The sequence below is a fragment of the Diceros bicornis genome, chromosome 18 (genome assembly GCF_020826845.1).
Source record: "Diceros bicornis minor isolate mBicDic1 chromosome 18, mDicBic1.mat.cur, whole genome shotgun sequence".
Taxonomy (NCBI): domain Eukaryota; kingdom Metazoa; phylum Chordata; class Mammalia; order Perissodactyla; family Rhinocerotidae; genus Diceros; species Diceros bicornis.
Genome location: NC_080757.1, coordinates 41,110,696 through 41,129,546, shown reverse-complemented (window position 1 = coordinate 41,129,546; position 18,851 = coordinate 41,110,696). Strand labels below are relative to the sequence as shown.

The 18,851-nt window shown below is 44.3% G+C and overlaps 2 protein-coding genes across 3 annotated transcripts in view; both read left to right on the top strand.

Moving 5' to 3' along the window:
• Positions 1 to 6,908, top strand: part of ACLY (ATP citrate lyase) — a 42,368-nt gene extending 35,460 nt beyond the window's left edge. For both annotated transcript variants that reach the window (XM_058560970.1, XM_058560969.1), the window contains 6 exons: positions 1,634 to 1,784; positions 1,985 to 2,128; positions 4,173 to 4,286; positions 4,621 to 4,703; positions 4,982 to 5,058; positions 5,923 to 6,908. In XM_058560970.1, the coding sequence (XP_058416953.1) occupies positions 1,634 to 1,784; positions 1,985 to 2,128; positions 4,173 to 4,286; positions 4,621 to 4,703; positions 4,982 to 5,058; positions 5,923 to 6,017 (664 nt within the window). In that variant the 3' untranslated portion in view covers positions 6,018 to 6,908. The remainder of the gene's footprint in view (positions 1 to 1,633; positions 1,785 to 1,984; positions 2,129 to 4,172; positions 4,287 to 4,620; positions 4,704 to 4,981; positions 5,059 to 5,922) is intronic.
• Positions 6,909 to 7,920: 1,012 nt separating this feature from the next.
• On the top strand, positions 7,921 to 18,678 carry KLHL11 (kelch like family member 11). The gene is made up of 2 exons (XM_058560973.1): positions 7,921 to 8,489; positions 13,132 to 18,678. The coding sequence occupies exons 1-2, from the start codon at positions 7,945 to 7,947 to the stop codon at positions 14,711 to 14,713; spliced, it is 2,127 nt and encodes a 708-aa protein (XP_058416956.1). The 5' UTR covers positions 7,921 to 7,944; the 3' UTR covers positions 14,714 to 18,678.
• The last annotated feature ends 173 nt before the right edge of the window (positions 18,679 to 18,851 follow it).

Sequence of the window (18,851 nt, the reverse complement as noted above, 5' to 3'; positions counted from 1 at the left end):
TGACCTCATCAAGGGTCTTGGATCAGCCCTTTTCCCTTGGGAACTTTTAAAGAAATGGAACAGTAAATGCAGGCCTCTTGGGAGAAAGGTAGGGGTTAGCAGGGGAAATCGGGACGGATCTGGTAGCTTAAAGAGTGGATGCCTGGTGGAGTTGCTGAACAGGCATAAACAACCTTGTATTGTGTCCTCTGCAAATTTGGGTCTCATCAGCCTGAATGTGAGAAAAAATTGGCTTTCTCTGTAACTGCCAAGCTTAGCCCTCCCCTAGGACCAACAGCTTGGCAAGGAGGCCAGCGAGTACACAATTCACAGAGCCCGGGCTTGGGGTGGCACTGGGCAGAAGGCCAGGTCGAAATCTTGCTTTGTGTCATGCCCTCACCTGCAGAGAAGTGGGTCTTGGTCCTCCTTTGGGCCCTTCCTGGGAAAAGTTCACAGGTTGTAACACCTGAGCAGGTTTCAGTCTGTCTGCTCTTGTGTCCCCACATCTCCAGACTTGGTTCTTAATCATCAGTTGGGAGGTTGACCACTGCAGGAAGCCTGGGGCCTCCTACACTGTGAAAGGGACAGGGACCTCACCTCCTCTCTGTCTGGTACATAGAGGGTCGCCACAAATACAAGTCAAACTGTCACAGCAACTCATGCTGAAAACCACTGTCTAAAGAAGAGATTTCAAACCCTGGTTGCTAACTCTATTTTATTTATTTTTTTGTGTGTGGAGGATCAGCCCTGAGCTAACGTCCATGCCAATCCTCCTCTTTTATTTATTTATTTATTTTTTTTGCTGAGGAAGACCGGCCCTGAGCTAACATCTATTGCCAATCCTCCTCCTTTTTTTTTTCCCCTTTTTCTCCCCAAAGCCCAGATAGTTGTATGTCATAGATAGTTAATACGTCATAGTTGCACATCCTTCTAGTTGCTGTATGTGGTATGCCACCTCAGCATGGCCCGACACGTGGTGCATCGGTGCACACCTGGGATCCGAACCTGGGCTGCCAGTAGTGGAGCGCGCACACTTAACCGCTAAGCCACGAGGCCGGCCCCCGCTAACTCTATTTTAAAAGCAGTATTTGAGGGCCGGCCTGGTGGCGCAAGTGGTTAAGTGTGCACGCTCCGCTTCGGCGGCCTGGGGTTCGCAGGTTCGGATCCCAGGCGTGCACCGATGCACTGCTTGTCAAGCCATGCTGTGGTGGCGTCCCATATAAAGTGGAGGAAAAGGGGCACAGATGTTAGCTCAGGGCCCATCTTCCTCAGCAAAAAAAAAAAAGAGGAGGATTGGCATCGGATGTTAGCTCAGAACTGATCTTCCTCACAAAAATAAAATAAAGTGTATGCTCCTGCTCAAGATTGTAAAAGAATATTAAGTAAAAACACAAATTATAAAAAAAAAAAGCAGTATTTGATGTTAGTGAAGTCCAGAGCTGCTCAAGCATCAGGAGGTTTTGCCTTGGGTTGTATGATAGTATTAGACCTGGGAGGTCTAATTAGACTGAGAGGCTTCTGCCCTTCTTGACTCTAGTGACTTATCAGGGGAGAAGGGAGAAGGTAGGAGCATGGCCTTGTCAGTGTACCTCCTGTTCAGCAGCCCGCCTTTGCTCCAACTCTCCTCCACACCCCTTTGCCCACCCTCCTCCAGGTTGCCCAAGTACTCTTGCCAGTTCATTGAGATGTGCCTGATGGTGACGGCTGATCATGGGCCAGCCGTGTCTGGGGCTCACAACACCATCATCTGTGCTCGGGCTGGGAAGGACCTGGTCTCCAGCCTTACCTCGGGGCTGCTCACCATTGTGAGTACTGTTATCCTGGGAAGTGAACAGCAGGGACGCTGGGCTTTGGCATCATGCCTCTTGGCTGTAGCAGGGTCCTTGAAGGAGCCCCTGAGTGTAAAACCCCATCGCCTGGGGCTGTTCAGGGCATGGCAGATGGGTCTGTGAAGCTGAAGGAGACTCTTACAGCTCAGGGCAACATGGGCTTGCTTCTCCTACAGGGGGACCGGTTTGGGGGTGCCCTGGATGCAGCAGCCAAGATGTTCAGCAAAGCCTTTGACAGTGGCATTATCCCCATGGAGTTTGTGAACAAGATGAAGAAGGAAGGAAAACTGATCATGGGTATCGGTCACCGAGTGAAATCGGTAAGTTGTTGCTCCCTTAAAGGCCTGGATCTACAGGGTGGACGGTGACAAAAGAGCATCGGTTTAGTTGGGAATGCCCAGGCTCTCGACTCCCAACATGCAAAGCTGTGGACGTGTTGACAGATGCCAAATATAAGGCAGCTGTTTTTTCTGTTATAATACAGATGGCCCTTAAACAGTTTTTATCTTGTTGAATTGTGGTGTGAAAATATAATGAGCTGGAAACTTGGTAACTTTAGCTTCTTCCCAGTGAATCTTATGGGAGAAAAGACCAAGGTCAGGGGTAAGGGGACAAATCGGTCACCTTAGGCTAGATGATGCTGCCTGTTGCGGTAACAGACAACTCAAGAGATCTCAGTAGCTTACAACAGCAAAGGTTTGTTTCTTATTCACCCTACATCCACTGTGGGTTGGCTGCGGCTCTGTCCTCTGTCATCGCTGCTGAAGGAGCAGCCCCTGTCTGGGATGTGCTGTCTCATGTTAGAAGGACCACAGCTGTGGCAAAACCCTGTGAAAGATCTGAAAGCTGCTTGGAAGTTGCTCAGCTCACTTGCGCTCACATTTCATTGGCCAAAGCAAGTCACATGGTTAGCCTGACATCACGGGGGCAGGAAGAGCAATATATCGGGGTCGGCCTGATTGGGGGTGGAGGAGGCGGTGCTGTGAATATTTTAAATAGCTAATTGAGGCTCCCACAGGGCAGGTAGTCCCTGTGTGTCCTGAGAACGAGTTGTGTTTAGAAATCAAAGGGAAAGAGAAGAGGTAGTGGGCAGCTGCTCAAGGTCTTACAGGGGCAGCTCCTTGGAGGTCCCTTAGCCTCAGTGTCTTTGGTTCTATAGCTCCAGAAGCCTCGTTTAGTCAGTCACTCCACTGGTCTAGGGAGGGTGTACAACTCACATTAATACAAGAGGGTCAGGCATGTGATCCAAGACATCCCCTTCCAGGCATTCAAACACTCGGCCAGCTCAGGGTAGACATCCAGAGGTTGCCTGATGAGCAAGGACTGCATTAGAACCAGGGGAGGCAGTTAGTTCTGAGGCACGTCCCATCCCGGCTTTGCTGAACTTTGCTCAGCCCCAACTCCTGAGCAGATAGTGCACACACAGCGCAGGGCATCTTTCTGAGAGAGCAACAGACCTGCACTGCCACACATAGTCTTTTGGGCTCCTTCCTTCCTGGAGTCCATTCTGACCTAGTGTGTCCCTTTGCTAAGGGAGGAGGTCACCATGGCATTGGGATTTGGCCTGTGCCTAAACTGTCTCACTCCCCTGCTGACAGATTATTGCTTCGTGTGGGTCTCTTAACAGATAGTTCATCTCCATTCGTTGCAGGTCCAGTTTTTCCTGAAATTTCCGGGGTGCTTTGCTGCCCTACTGCCAACATGTGCTTACTTAGTTAAAAACTGAGAACTTGAGCCAGCCCTGATGGCCTAGTGGCTAAAGTTCAGTGCTCTCACCGCTTTGGTGGCCCGGGTTTGGTTTCCAGTCATGGAACCACACCACCCATCCGTCAGTAGCCATGCTGTGGCAGCGGCTCACATAGAAGAACTAGAAGGACTTACAACTAGAATATACAACTATGCACTGGGGCTTTGGGGAGGGGGAAAAAAAAACATTTATTTTAAGAAAAAAACAACGGAGAACTTTGGTACAGCTCGACTAGGCTGCTGAGCTGGTGGGCAGCATGGCTACTGCTAGAACCTAGGACTTTTGGTTGGAGAGTAGGGGAGCCCCAGCCCCCTGCTGCTTACCAGCTAATTCACGTAACATCTCCACGTCTCAGTTCCTTGTTTGTAAAATAAAAGAGAGAACCTACAAAGGTTGTTTTGAAGCTCAAATGAGACGTGAGAGGACTTCAGAAACTTTAAGCCCCACAGCAGTGTCATAATGTATGCTATGTGGAATCATACATGTGGATCAGGTCCCTGAAACACACCTCCTGGATACAATACATACAGTTGTGTCCACCCGTGACACGAGCACGAACATGTCCCTTAACAGCAGTGGTAGAGTGAGTTCCTCTGTAACTTTGGGTCACTTTCTAGATAAACAACCCAGACATGCGAGTGCAGATCCTCAAAGATTACGTCAAACAGCACTTCCCTGCCACTCCGCTGCTCGACTATGCACTGGAAGTGGAGAAGATTACCACCTCGAAGGTAAAAACGAAAATAGCCCTAATTCCCAAATCACAGTTTTGGGTTAATTTCTTGGGGAAAATGAAAGCCAGGTTACATTTTGATTGTGCAGCTAAAATCAAACCTGGTTTTCTGGGAAATTTTATTTCTGTTGCATGACTAAGTTCAACAGACTTATATGAAGTATCAACTAGGTGTGTAAGACACAGTCTCTCCTAACCAACTGGGTTGTTTTGGTGGGAGGTTTTTAAATGGTGGTCGGAATTGGTGGTAATAGTAGTAGTAGTAATAGTGGAAAATTACAAGGGAAAAATGAGAACTAATGATAAATGCTTTGAATTTTTCCCCTTCCCAGAAGCCAAACCTTATCCTGAATGTAGATGGTTTCATCGGAGTCGCATTTGTAGACATGCTTCGAAACTGTGGGTCCTTCACTCGGTGAGCTTTGCAGCCCTTTCCTCCTTCATGTCATTGACTGACTGTTGCTTTCTCCCAACTCTGACAGCCCTGCATGCTCATTATAGAGGATTTAGGAAATATGGAGAGGTAGAAAGAAAACAAAAACTGCCTCTTACGTCCACCACCGAGAGCACCCTTTTCTCCTTTGAAACCAAAGAGAGCCAGCTTCTCATTCCTGGGCAGAAGTTGGACTGTCTGTGGGAAGGAGGGCGGTCACGTGAGCCATTTTAAAACTACAAGTCGATGGTGTGTTGCAGGGAGGAAGCTGATGAGTATATTGACATTGGAGCCCTCAACGGCATCTTTGTGCTGGGAAGGAGTATGGGCTTCATTGGTGAGTTGTTTTGTTGTTGTTGTTTTTTGGGGTTGTTTTACCCATGGTTCAGCTACACCACTTAACCATGTGGTTGAGTTTCTACAAGAGATGTCACATGGTCTTGATCACTGTTCCTAATCCTCCCTTCCTTACTGTAACTTCCCCCTTATTTTTATCTTTGTCCCTTTGTTCTTGGAAATGACTTCAATTGCTAGCCCAGGAAAACAAATTCAACAATTTCCTTTTACCAAGGCTGGCAGCTGCTTATGGAATGGATCTGGATTTACTTCCCCACTCCTTTGCATTAGAAAGAGTTCCCTTCTCGGGCCGGCCCGGTGGCTTAGTGGTTAAGTGCGGATAGGGTTAGGGTTGGGGTTGGGGTTGGGGTTGGGGTTAGGGTTAGGGTTGGGGTTAGGGTTAGGGTTAGGGTTAGGAGGGGTTCGGATCCCGGGCGTGCACCGACACACCGCTTCTCTGGCCATGCTGAGGCTGCGTCCCACATACAGCAACTAGAAGGATGTGCAGCTATGACATACAACTATCTACTGGGGCTTTGGGGGAAAAAATAAATAAATAAATAAATTTTAAAAAAAGAGAGAGTTCCCTTCTGGGGCCGGCCCGTGGCGTAGCGGTTAAGCCCGCATGTGTTCTGCTGCTGGTGGCCCAGGTTTGGATCCTGGGCATGTACTGACGCACCGCTTGTCAGGTCATGCTGTGGCGGCGTCCCATATAAAGTGGAGGAAGATGGGCATGGATGTTAGCTCAGGGCAAATCTTCCTCACAAAAAAAAAAAAGAGAGTTCCCTTCTTTATCCTCTCTCCTTCACCAAACTTTAATAAACTCACCAACTCTTAACAAAAAGATGCACTTGCTCCGTTTTAGGACACTATCTTGATCAGAAGAGGCTGAAGCAGGGGCTGTATCGTCACCCGTGGGATGATATTTCATATGTTCTTCCGGAACACATGAGCATGTAACTGAGCCAGGAATCCTCCTGCAGTAAAGTGAAGACAAGAACTCCTCCCCCTGGAAATAGCGCGCAGACAGCTGGCACTGGAGCTTGCTATAGGATGGGCCTGGATGTAAAGAGCCACCAGTGTACAGGCACTGAGGACCAACATCACAGGCTAACACTGTTCAGTCCACACAAAGAAGCTTCATGTTTTTTGTGTTTTTTTTTTAATAAGCATAGAAATAAAAACCAAGCCAATACTTGTGACATTTGCTCTGCTACCTGCTGTATTTATTATATGGAAGTATCTAAGCATGTAAGGATAGTGTTTTCCTCATTGTAGGGTGTTACGATGTTGCTTTCTTTTTTCCATTAGTTAAAAATTTTTTTTCCTTGGAGGAAGGGAATGAAATTTTAAGACCTCAAGATACTATACATTTAAAGCACGCCTAATGTCTTGTTTTTCCACTTCCCTCTTCCTCCTCATATAACATGAAGAGCATTGTATTAATCTGATTTTTTTTAGGATCTTTTTGTAAATGACATGTTAAGTGTTTGTTTGGTATCCCACTGAAACATTCCATGTTGCAGACCAAAGTCTGCTTATGTCAGGGGGATGGGACCATTGTATCCTTAGCCATTGTCACAAAATACGTGTAGTAGTAATTTAAAATGTAAAGCTGTAGTATACATATTTTAAAATGGAAACGCAAAGCAAAAAGCTGTGAAATGTCTTGTGTTTTACATTCTCTGTATTTATGCAACTGACTTGTCTGTCTGTTACTGAAATGTGGGTCCAAGGACTCTGCTCCAGCCAGTTTGCATTTGTAATCCACAAAGATTCTGGGCAGCTGCCACCTCAGTCTCTTCTCTATATTATCACAGTTTGGTTTAAATAAACTATATAGTAACAAGACATACTGTCCCATGTCATCCATATACTTTCATCTGCATTCCTTTGAACTGTGCTTTCTAATAGTTTTACTATATACAGTTTTTAAAATGTTCATCCACCTCTTCAAAAAAAAAAAATTAAAACACTATCTTCAAAAAACCAAAAACGACACTATCTTCTCCCCTAACTCTACACCTCCCCTTTCTCAGTGAATGAGAACCAAAGCCCTGCCCACCTGATATTCAAACCAAAGGCACAGGTGTCATCCTTTCCTCTACTTCTCCATCTGGTCGCCAAGGCCTTGATTTACCATGAATTCTCTGATCTATCCCCATCTGGTCTGCTGACTGTGCCCTCGTTCTACCTTGTCCCCTTACAGTCCATTCTCCACGCAGCCACCAGTGATACTTGTAAAAACAGATCCAATTGAGCCACTTCCTTGCTCAAAACCCAAAAGTGGCTTCAGTCATCTTTTTAACAAGTATATAGGGAACAGTAACTATGGACCAAGCTCTGTGCAAAATACTTAACAAGCATCATCTCATTTAATCCTCACAGCGATCTTCCAACGTAGATAATATTCCCGTTTTTACAAGATAAATTAGTTCAGAGATAATAAGTAACTTGCTCACGCTCATCCACGTAGCTGGGGCTCGGTCTCAAGTGTTTGTTTCTTTTAAAAATTTTACTCCTAAGCCATTTTAAATCTTTAAATAAAGATCCTATGTTGCCATCCAAGACACTAACAATGGGTGATTGCCTAAGGTGGCTTTTGCTTTACAATAAGACCGCGAAGGGCATGCTACTCACTGAGGGGAAGGAAACAAGCCATCCTTCCACCGAGATGTGGCGGGAGGCCACCGGGGCACACAATCACAACTGGGGAGCAATACAACAGAGCCTTATCCAAGGTGGGCCGGCTGCGGCGGCGCGTGCGCAGACCCGGGGCCGCCCGGCTCCGCCCCGCGCCCACTATTTATTCCCAGAATCCCTCTGTGTCGCACCAGAACGGCCGGATCGTTCCGAGACTGCGGCGCTCGGGCGCGGCGGCGTCAAGATGGCGGCGGCGGCAGTGGCGGCGGCGGCGGCCGCGGCGGCGGCGGCATCTCTGCAGGTGCTGGAGATGGAGAGCATGGAGACGGCCGCTGCCGGGTCGGCGGGGCTGGCCGCCGAAGTCAGAGGCAGCGGCACGGTGGACTTCGGGCCGGGGCCCGGTTTATCTGCAATGGAGGCGAGCGGGGGCGACCCGGGCCCGGAGGCCGAGGATTTCGAGTGCAGTTCTCACTGCTCGGAGCTGTCGTGGAGGCAGAACGAGCAGCGGCGCCAGGGCCTCTTCTGCGACATTACCTTGTGCTTCGGCGGTGCCGGAGGCCGCGAGTTCCGGGCGCACCGCTCGGTGCTGGCCGCCGCCACCGAGTACTTCACGCCCCTGCTCTCGGGCCAGTTCTCCGAGTCCCGCTCGGGCCGGGTGGAGATGCGCAAGTGGAGCTCCGAGCCCGGACCCGAGCCCGACACGGTGGAAGCCGTTATCGAGTACATGTATACCGGGCGCATCCGCGTCAGCACGGGCAGTGTGCACGAGGTGCTGGAGTTGGCCGACAGGTAGGCGGGATGCGGGGACCACGGCGCCAGGAGATGGATGGAGATGCGGATGCTCGCCGACCGAGGGCCGCGTCCAGGGAGGGCAGTGCCTAGGGGTGGGCTCGAGTGAACCCTGAGGAAATGCATTCATTGAATGCTTACTGAGCGCCTGCTGTGTGCTGTGGGGCAGTCACTGCGCTGGGCCTTGAGGATGCAGCCGGCCAGTCCGGCGAAGACGCCCTGCTGTTAGGGAGCTCAGATTCCAGGTGGAGGGACAAAGGCAATGAAAAAGCAAGTCTGCCTGTAATAAGTGCTGTGTTGACATTAAAAAGAGAGGAAAGGATACTGATTGGGTAGAGGAAAGACGAATCTGAGGAGGTGACGTTTAAACCGACCTCTAAACGTCAAGGAAGAACTGGTCGTGCAAAGATGGGGAATGAACATTCTAGGCAGATAGCGCAGAGGCCCTCAGGCAGGATTCCGTTTGGAGGAAAGAAGAACTAAGAAAGAAATCCAGTAGGGCGAAGGGGAGGAGGGTGTGTGAAATGCGTTGGAATAAGGAGTTTGGATTTTACTGGGTGGTGGGAAGCTGGGTAAAGAAATTCTCTGATTATAATATTTTAAAAGATGATTCTGCTACTGTGGAAAATGATTGTAGGGGGCGGGAATGGATGCTCCCCAGACTGGTTAGGAGGCAGGTGAATGCCATTCATGGAGATGGGGAGGAGTCTGTGTTGGCAGTATAATGTTACGGATATGTTATTTTAACAAATACCTATTGAGGAGTGTATGTACCTGTTACATACACTGGGTTCTAAGGAGCTAGGGATTCAGTAGTGAACAAAACAGACCAAAATCCCTTTCCTCATTGCATTTACATTGGTAAATGGACAGTAAATAAGTAAGGTAGATAGCATATTGGATGATTGTTATAGCTATGATGAAAAATAAAGCATGTTGGGGGCATATAGAAAGTGGTGGTGGAGAAGAGATGTTTTTTTAAATTGGATGGATAGAGAATGCCTTACTAAGAAGACATTTTGCAAAGAACTGAAGGAGGCGAGGTAGAGTGTTTCAGTTAGGGACGCTGGTGTAAAGGCCCTGAGATGGAGCTTGTCTGGATGTTAGAGAATAACAGGTATTCATTGTGGCTGGGTCAAAGGGATGCAGGGTGAGAGGAGAAGGAGAGGCCTGAGGGTGGTAATGGGGATGGATCCAGGCCTTCCTTAGGGCCTTCTAGGCCTGAGGAAGGACTTGAGCTCTTAGTCTGAAAGGGATGGAAAGGTTTGGGGCAGAGGAATGATGCAGTCTGATTTGAAGAATTGTGCTGTGTTGGAAAAAGGATGGAGCAGCACAGAAGGGGCTGCAGGGCAGAAGCAGAGAAACTAGTTTAGGAGGTTGTCACAGTGGTGCTGGAGGCTTGGACTGCAGAGGGAGCCATAAAGGTGATAAGAAGTGCTTCGTTTCTAGACATGTTTTGAAGGTAGAGGAGATGAATTTGCTGATGGATTTGATGTGAGGTATAGGGAAAAGACTGCTAGTTTTTTGACCCAAGCAATTGGAGCAATGGAGTGGTTATTTATTTATTAAGATGTGGAAGACTGCAGGAAAGCAAGTTTGAGAGGAAGATCAGGAACTTGGCTTTGGTCCAGGAGATGTCTGATTAGGCAGTTGGATATAAGAGCATTGGGAGCTGGAGATGGTAATTAAAGCCATGGGGCTTGATGAAGTTACTTAGGAAGAGAGGGTAGATAGAGAAGAGAAGGGGCAGGACTGAGCCCTGGGGTTCTCCAAAATGTTAAAGAGAAACTGGCAGAGGAGACTGATCCCATGGAAGCCTAGAAAGAAAGAGTGTCAGAGAGGGAGTAGCCAATCATGTCAACTCTGTCAGCCGTTAAGTGGTCATTGGATTTGGCGATAATAGAGGTCTTTGAGGGCATTGACAAGAACCATTTAAGTCTTGCTATAAAGAGCATCAGAAAAATGATACACATGGAGATATTTGGGGAGGAGTCAAGAGCGGTTTGTCTTTTTCCGCCCCCTGAGATAGGCTAGAGCATGTTTGCGTGCTGATGAAAGATGACTCGGTGGAAGAGAAGAAATTGGTGTTCCAGGAGCAGGGAAATAATTGCAGGAGCGAAGTCCTTGAAACCAAGCAGGGGATAGAATCCATCTATGTTAAAAATGGAAAGGGGCCGGCCTGGTGGTGTAGTGGTTAAGTTCTCGCGCTCCGCTTCGGTGGCCCAGGGTTCACAGGCCCGGATACCTGGCACAGACCTATGCACCACTTATCAAGCCATGCTGTGGCAGGCGTCCCACATATAAACTGGAGGAAGATGGGCACGGATGTTAGCTCAGGGTTAATCTTCCTCACCAAAAAAAGGGAAAAGTTGGGGCCAGCCCTGGTGGCTAGTGGTTACATTTGGTGCCCTCTGCTTCAGTGGCCCTGGTTCAGTTCCTGGGGGCAGACCTACACCACTCATCAGTGGCCATGCTGTGGTGGCAGCTCACGTACAAAAAGAGGAAGATTGGCAACAGATGTTAGCTTAGGGTGACTCTTTCTCAGAAAAAAAAAAAAAGGAAAAGTTGAACTGGGAAGGCAGAGTATAGGGTACAGCTGCAGGCAGATTGGGTGGTGGGAAGATGAAGTTTCTGCCTGGTTGCTTCTGTATTCTCAAAGCATGAGGCTAGGGCCAGCCCCGTGGCTTAGCGGTTAGGTGCACGCACTCCGCTGCTGGCGGCCTGGGTTCGGATCCCGGGTGCGCACTGACGCACCGCTTCTCCGGCCATGCTGAGGCTGCGTCCCACATACAGCGACTAGAAGGATGTGCAGCTATATGACATACAACTATCTACTGGGGCTTTGGGGGAAAATAAATAAATAAATAAAATTATTAAAAAAAAAAAAAAAAAAGCATGAGGCTAGGTCATCCATTAGAGGGTGTTGTGGGGCAGGGCGGGCCTAGATCTGAGAGAGGGAGGTTTGTTAAATGAAACTGGGTGGAGAAGGGTCATTGCACTTACTCAGGCTATGTTGGCTTCTGTCATGTGAGCTTGAGATTCTTAGATTTGCCCCTGCTTTTTGGGGAGTTGAGGGTAAGGAGAGGAGAGAACACCCTAGGCAATTTACTTAAAACTCAAGCTGCTCTCTGTCTGTCAGCTGCCCAGCACTGTTAGGCACTGTTCTTAAGTGCCCTACAACCATCTCGTCTAATCTTACCATCAACATTGAGGCAGGATCCCTCTCCCTACCACCACCACCCCTGCCATATACTCTGTCTGTTGATCATACCTCCCTTGCAGGGCGCTTTCAACGTAAGGAAATAATAGGAAGTGCCCAGCACGATGCCCATCACATGCAAATACCTACTATACGATAGCCGTTGTTTTCATAGAGCAGTGTTTCCAAACACTTGTCCAAGGAAATATGTGTCAGAATTACCTGGAGTGCCTGCCAAAAATAGGAGCGAGGGGGTGGGGGGCTGGCGGCACAGCCTGGGAATGACTGGCACTCAGACGGGTTTGAGAGCCACTAGAGCTCTTAGCACTCCGCCTTCTCTTTGTTTTCTTTCGAAGATGCTGTCTTCCCTGAAGAAGGTGAAGGGAGCCTATCTCATTCATGTTTATTTCATAGTTAGATAGTTACTAAGCACAACAAGCATAATAACAAATGGTTACTGAATTGGGAGAGGCCTGGACTGATGAAGCCATCCTTGTATTGTTGAAGGTTCTCAGTTCTGGGGACTTACTCTTTTTAAAGCTGTGGTCTCAAATTGGCCACCCTCGAGGCTGAATTCTGTCAGATTTATGGATTTGGCTGAAACTATTGTAATGTTTTATTTTGTTTTAATTTAACTTTAAGTGAATTTAGGTAGGCAGACAACTTCTAGTCAGCTACATGCCAAACCACCTTCTTTTCTTTTTTAACCTGGACTGTCCTGCACATGTGTTTTTTATTGTTGTTGTTTTATTTCCTGGCTTCTTCAGATCTTTGAGTTTGCCCTGCCACCCTGCTTTAATAAGAACCGAGCTTAGGCCAAAGCCTCCAATGACCACCTCTCACCAGCTGCCCAAGGAGAAAGCTCTGGTGAAGAGGAGGTTAAAACCTTTGACACAAAGCCCCACTGCTGTTCCTTCTGATATTTGAGCCAACAGCGCCTCCCAGGAGCCACATTTCCTGTACCATGTAGTCGATGCTTAGTCAAGTCTCTGCACTGAGAACCTGCCTCATCGGAGAAGAGGCTGGCGACTGGCAAGGGATTAGGGCAGGACGGCCTGGACAAGTTTCGATTGGGATTTGCCTTTGCCAAGGGCAAATTAAAGTGAAAATAAAGTATGGGACTATTGTACTTTATTAAAGGATATGTTCCAGGAAACCTTACATAATTAAAAACTCCACTGTGTGTGTGTAAATCATATGTATTATGTATAATACATAATTATACATAAACTATATAAAATAAATAATTTAAAATATATATAAAGATGATTTTATATATGCTATTAACATACTTTTAATTTGAGGGGATTTGCTTTTTTCCAGAAGCTGTGCATAAAGTGAGATGAAACCATTTCAATTTGTATAATTCAGATGCTCTCAAAATGCAACCACATAAAATATGCTCATATGAAAATTAATCCTTTCTCTTTCTTTTGATTTTAGGTTCCTGTTAATTCGTTTAAAAGAATTTTGTGGAGAATTTCTCAAGAAAAAACTTCATCTGTCTAATTGTGTGGCCATTCATAGCTTAGCTCACATGTATACCCTGAGCCAGCTTGCTCTAAAAGCTGCTGATATGATACGGAGAAATTTCCACAAAGTAATTCAGGATGAGGAATTTTATACTTTACCTTTCCATCTCATTCGAGACTGGCTGTCAGACTTGGAAATTACGGTTGATTCTGAAGAGGTTCTCTTTGAAACAGTTTTGAAGTGGGTTCAGAGAAATGCTGAAGAGAGAGAGAGATACTTTGAAGAACTTTTTAAATTGCTCAGATTGTCCCAGATGAAACCTACTTACCTTACTCGGCATGTCAAACCAGAGAGGCTGGTGGCCAGTAATGAAGTTTGCGTCAAGTTAGTGGCCGATGCAGTGGAGAGGCATGCCCTGAGAGCCGAGAACATACAGTCTGGCACGTTCCAGCATCCTGCTTCTCACGTCTCATTATTACCTCGCTATGGGCAAAACATGGACGTGATCATGGTTATTGGAGGTGTGTCAGAAGGAGGGGACTATTTAAGTGAATGTGTGGGATACTTTGTCGATGAGGACAGATGGGTAAACCTGCCCCACATTCATAATCACCTTGATGGACATGCTGTTGCAGTAACAGAATCCTACGTGTATGTTGCTGGATCGATGGAACCAGGGTTTGCTAAAACTGTGGAAAAGTATAACCCAAATTTGAATACGTGGGAACATGTTTGTAGTCTGATGACAAGGAAGCATTCTTTTGGGCTAACAGAAGTCAAAGGGAAGCTCTACAGCATTGGAGGACATGGCAACTTTAGTCCTGGCTTTAAAGATGTGACTGTTTATAATCCCGAGCTTGATAAATGGCACAACTTGGAATCGGCACCAAAGATTCTTCGAGATGTCAAAGCACTAGCCATTGAAGACCGGTTTGTGTACATTGCTGCCCGCACCCCCGTGGACCGGGACACTGAAGATGGATTAAAGGCTGTCATTACTTGCTATGATACAGAGACTCGACAGTGGCAAGATGTGGAATCTTTGCCACTTATTGACAATTACTGCTTTTTCCAAATGTCTGTGGTCAATTCAAACTTTTATCAGACAGCCTCATGCTGTCCCAAGAGTTATTCTTTAGAAAATGAAGAAGCAGTAAGAAAAATTGCCAGCCAAGTTTCTGATGAGATCCTTGAAAGCTTACCTCCAGAGGTCCTAAGCATTGAAGGAGCAGCCATTTGCTATTACAAAGATGACGTTTTCATTATTGGAGGCTGGAAAAACAGTGATGATATTGACAAACAGTATCGGAAAGAAGCCTACCGATATTGTGCTGAGAGAAAGAGATGGATGCTTCTTCCTCCCATGCCACAGCCTCGTTGTAGAGCCACTGCTTGCCACGTGAGAATCCCGTACCGGTACTTGCATGGCACACAGAGATATCCTATGCCTCAAAACTTGATGTGGCAGAAGGACCGGATCAGACAGATGCAAGAAATACATCGGCACGCCCTAAACATGCGACGAGTGCCAAGCTCTCAGATCGAATGCTAGGTTCTCTAATACGCGCAGCTGAAAACAGTTATACCTGTTTCGCGAGGGTGAAGATACCCAGACTGTTACTTGAAAAAGTATGTCGATAACTTATTTTCTACCTGAACTAATTATTGCCGCATATAAAGGAAATACTGTTAAAAACTGGAGAGTGGGAAACTCAATTCAATATGTGGTCATTTTTGTTACTTGCAGTCCTTTTCTCACTTTGGTTTGTGTGTGTGTGCTAGCTGAATAAGATCTTATTAAAGGCAAGTGGAAAAACCAGGTATAGTTACTTGGCTGTTTTTCTGCCAACAAGTTTTAACTCCTTTGACTTTAGGGACTTATGTGTTGAACATGCTTTAAGCACCAATTTTATTTGCACATTTACTTTGATATTCCTTTTCATTTTTTCCTGAATGGTTTTGACAAGATCAGAATTTATGCATTGAGCCCTCATCTGCAGGAGGTATGTGCAATAGTGAGACTGAAATTTGAAGGAAAAAGCACAATATTTCAGCAAGATTTTAGAATGTTTGCATTGATATTTTGTTGTATGTGTTTATTTAGAAATGCTATTTTGTTTATTTCTAAAAGAGATGACTGACAAGAAATTTGTGATTGGCTCATGCATTTTTAAAATATTTTTCATTCTTTAGCAACTGTATTAGAGACTTCAAGCCATCACTCTGAGATGATGGTAGCTGGCAAAAGTATTGATCTTTAGCTGTTGATTGAATTCAGAGGAAGTTATGTATGTGAAATTTGTTTCTCTTAGAAGAAAAGTGTTATTAGTGTAGACTGAGAAATCAAAGGCATTAAAAAATTTAAAAACACTTTTTTCAGGAGTTGCAAGTTTATTTGAGGAGAAGTTAATGAGTGTAAATAATGCCTATGACAATCGACACTCAATGCCTTCAATTTTAAATTTTGCTCTAATGCATATTGTATAGAATCCTCATCATTCGTTTCTAAAAGAAACTTTTCAAGATGAAAAGGAAGTAACAATTTAGAGAAGTGTTGCTAAAGAGAAGCCTTATTATTTCTCAGCCCTGATTGTTAATAATGTTTTATCCAGTTGCCCTAGACTTTCCTTGGAATTTTGCCTGAGCCTAGAATACCAAATTTGGGTGCATAATTATGGCTCTTAAAAATGTATTGCTGCAGTTACCGTTTATTTATTTTTATGCATTCTTCTGATTCTCTTCCACACTCCCAAGCTTTATACACATTAGCACTCGGGTTGACTCTTTCAGCACTCAGTTAACAGAACAGACTCCTGCTCTAACGGTTTGCAGTGTGGGTCCAGTATATTTTTCTTGTTTCTTTCGGAATGTCTCTATCTTCTTAGACATTCCAGAATATCATTCTAGAAGTTGAATTCCACATGCAGTGATTTTTTTTCCCTACTCCATTATAGTTAAGCTTCCTTTTAGTTGTATCAAACATCAAAAGAAAAAAGCACAACCAGAAATTTTGGCTATCAGTTTGCTGCAAGACTATTAATGTTTAGCCCTTGGATTCTATACTAAACTTTCCTGAAATTTCTAACTTAGTATTCCTGCCTGGGACAAAGTTTTTCAATAAAATGTATTGAAAATCTGCTTTAAAACCATATAATTTAGACTGAGATGGGGGTGGGAAACTGCAAGTCATATTTCTAGATGAGGATATATTATCCTACCTTTTTCTCAATTTCCATTTGTTTGTAGTTATTTTAATAAAAGCCATTTGGATTCTGAGAAGTGTTCATTCCTAGTTGTGAGAGGTCTATGCAAGTAAGACAGAAGAGCTCACTGAATGAAGTTCTCATTTCTCTCGGATAGACTCTGCTAGCAAACTTCCTTTTCTTGGTGGTGGTGAGATAATTTAGTAGCTTGCTAGGATACCAGTTTCTCTCCAGAAGGGTGTGATGTAAGGTTTTTTTTTTTGTTTTGTATCTCAGAGTTGTCTTCTGAGACAATCATTACCAATTTACTTGTAGGGTTGTCTTTTTTTCACATGATGTGGCAGAAATTACAACTCATAAGATTTAGGTATAATCTGGTTTTGAAAACTTGATTGAAACTGTTGTTTTTTAACTCAGCAGGCAGCCTAGGCCATGGCTGAAAAGAAGGGGTAAGTCCTTCCTTGCATGATGGTGTGTGCAGGTTTTCCTGACTACTGAATTTCTAATTTTCATATTTGAATTCACACGTGTGATTTCACATCAATAACTTGTGTTTCTGAAATATCCTAACTAACTTGTTAATAAAGAAAGAAACCAGATTTGCTTAAATCTGTTCAAGGCTGACATTCTGAAATTCTGAACTGGAAATAACTTCCCAGAGTATTTGGAAAGGTTCTGATTATGATCAGCCTAAAATGGCTCTTTGGGAAAGAAATTTCCTTTTTGATGAGAACTTAAAGATTGTGTTTGATAATTTAAGCAGTTAAAAATACAGCTTTAAAAAGACAGCTTAATGTGTATTCAAGCAAACCTTTTTTTGTTGCTTTTGTTTTTGTTTTGTGGAAGGAAAAGAGAGGAATTGATAATACCAAAAAGTAATAACTGTACATAACTTGGTGTGAGGCTGCTTATTTCTCAGAATAGATATCCTTTAACTATACCTACCCCAATATGGTTTAAAAAAAAAAATCAGTGGTCTCTATCGAGAATGTCAGTCATGAGCTCAGTGTTTAAGTAACGCGTCTCACTTGCAGTGTTTGCATGATTAGTCTTGTGTATCTTGATATCCAACTTTGCTTTTGCTGTGCCAATTCAAAAATATTTTGCTAAAAAAATCTCAGAATTCATTGATAACAATTTTGTTTTGATCACTTGGTTTTGTATAGTATACCTGGGACCAAAAAATGTAAAAATACTAACTTTTAAAATATAGAACAGAAGTTTGAAGCTGGAAAGATAGTGTTTATGGAAGATTTGTGTGCTTTTGTATTTTAAACTCTTCAGGCTGCTGGTAAGGCAGTTTCCAGGGCACACTTTTTTCCTCTCTGTGTTTCTTGACTTGTGTAGCATGTTGTTTGTTGAAATATTTCATTCTCCGCTTCATAATTCTAATATGAACACTATACTGTAGGTAGACAAGGTAAGCTAAATGTATATTTTAGTTACTTGGCTGAATCAAGCATAACTAACAGGACTTTTTTGTACTTCCTCAAATTAAGCTTAAATAAAAAGGGTATATTGGCCACCTTTCATGTCTTTTGAAAGTATACAGAATTGTGAAGCAAGTTCTCTGCCTACACTAGAAAAGTAGGGTGCTTATAGGTTGCCATTTAACTGTAGAATATTTGAGAAACAATTCAGTTTCATTTTTTAACTGTCAAACGTTTTGGCACAGTTCATCACTCTAGTTGGTGACTTTCTTGAGAATAGTCCATTTTTGTTTTTGTTATTGTGTTTATATTATAATGTGTTCTAGTCATTGGAATTCCAACAAAAGAGCTCATAGTTGAGTGATGTGATACAGTAACAATAACATGATACAGTAGTCATTTTGCTTCAAGGAAATTAACTAGATGGCCAAATAACTGCTCTTTCTTGATTACCTTTGTAGGGCTTTTATCTTACTCTATATGACCATTACTACGAATGTCTGATATTGAAGCACATACAATAGAGCACTTATTGTTAACTTAATCCTCCTGCATAATGCACTCGTGAAAAGTAGTGCTTGCTAGATGTTCGACGATCTTGTGATCCATGTGCTAGGGCTCATTGAGTTATCTGTAAAATAAATAATTGGTTCAAGCTGATACACAGGGAGTTCTTTGGGCTAGCAGTATCCAAGCCCCCACTCCACTGAAAGTGTAATCTTGACTCTCTCCTATTAAGTCAGAGGAGATGTAGAATTTAGGACACTTTGAGACATTACATTGTAAAATAGCTTGTTTTGTGTTCCTAAAGCTGTCTTGTTCTGTGTTAAAGCTACTGCTCGTCTCAGTGTAAGTTTTAAATAAATGTATTTCTTTAGAGCTGGTTTGCACTGTGTGATTTTTCATTTTTATTTGCACTGTTGAATATAATTGCTTTCTTCCTTGTTTTTTACTCCCTCATTCATCCAATCCTTGGCTCCCTTAAGTTGAACATTTTCCAGTACTCTTACAAGTTTAAACACTGCATTTATTTAAAAAAAGAATTAATTCTTATTGC

Bases quoted from the DNA above. Each gene is read 5' to 3' on its own strand.
- KLHL11 (XM_058560973.1), top strand. From the start codon at position 7,945: ATGGCGGCGGCGGCAGTGGCGGCGGCGGCGGCCGCGGCGGCGGCGGCA. The intron at 8,490-13,131 runs GTAGGCGGGATG...TTTTGATTTTAG, and splicing joins GTGCTGGAGTTGGCCGACAG to GTTCCTGTTAATTCGTTTAA.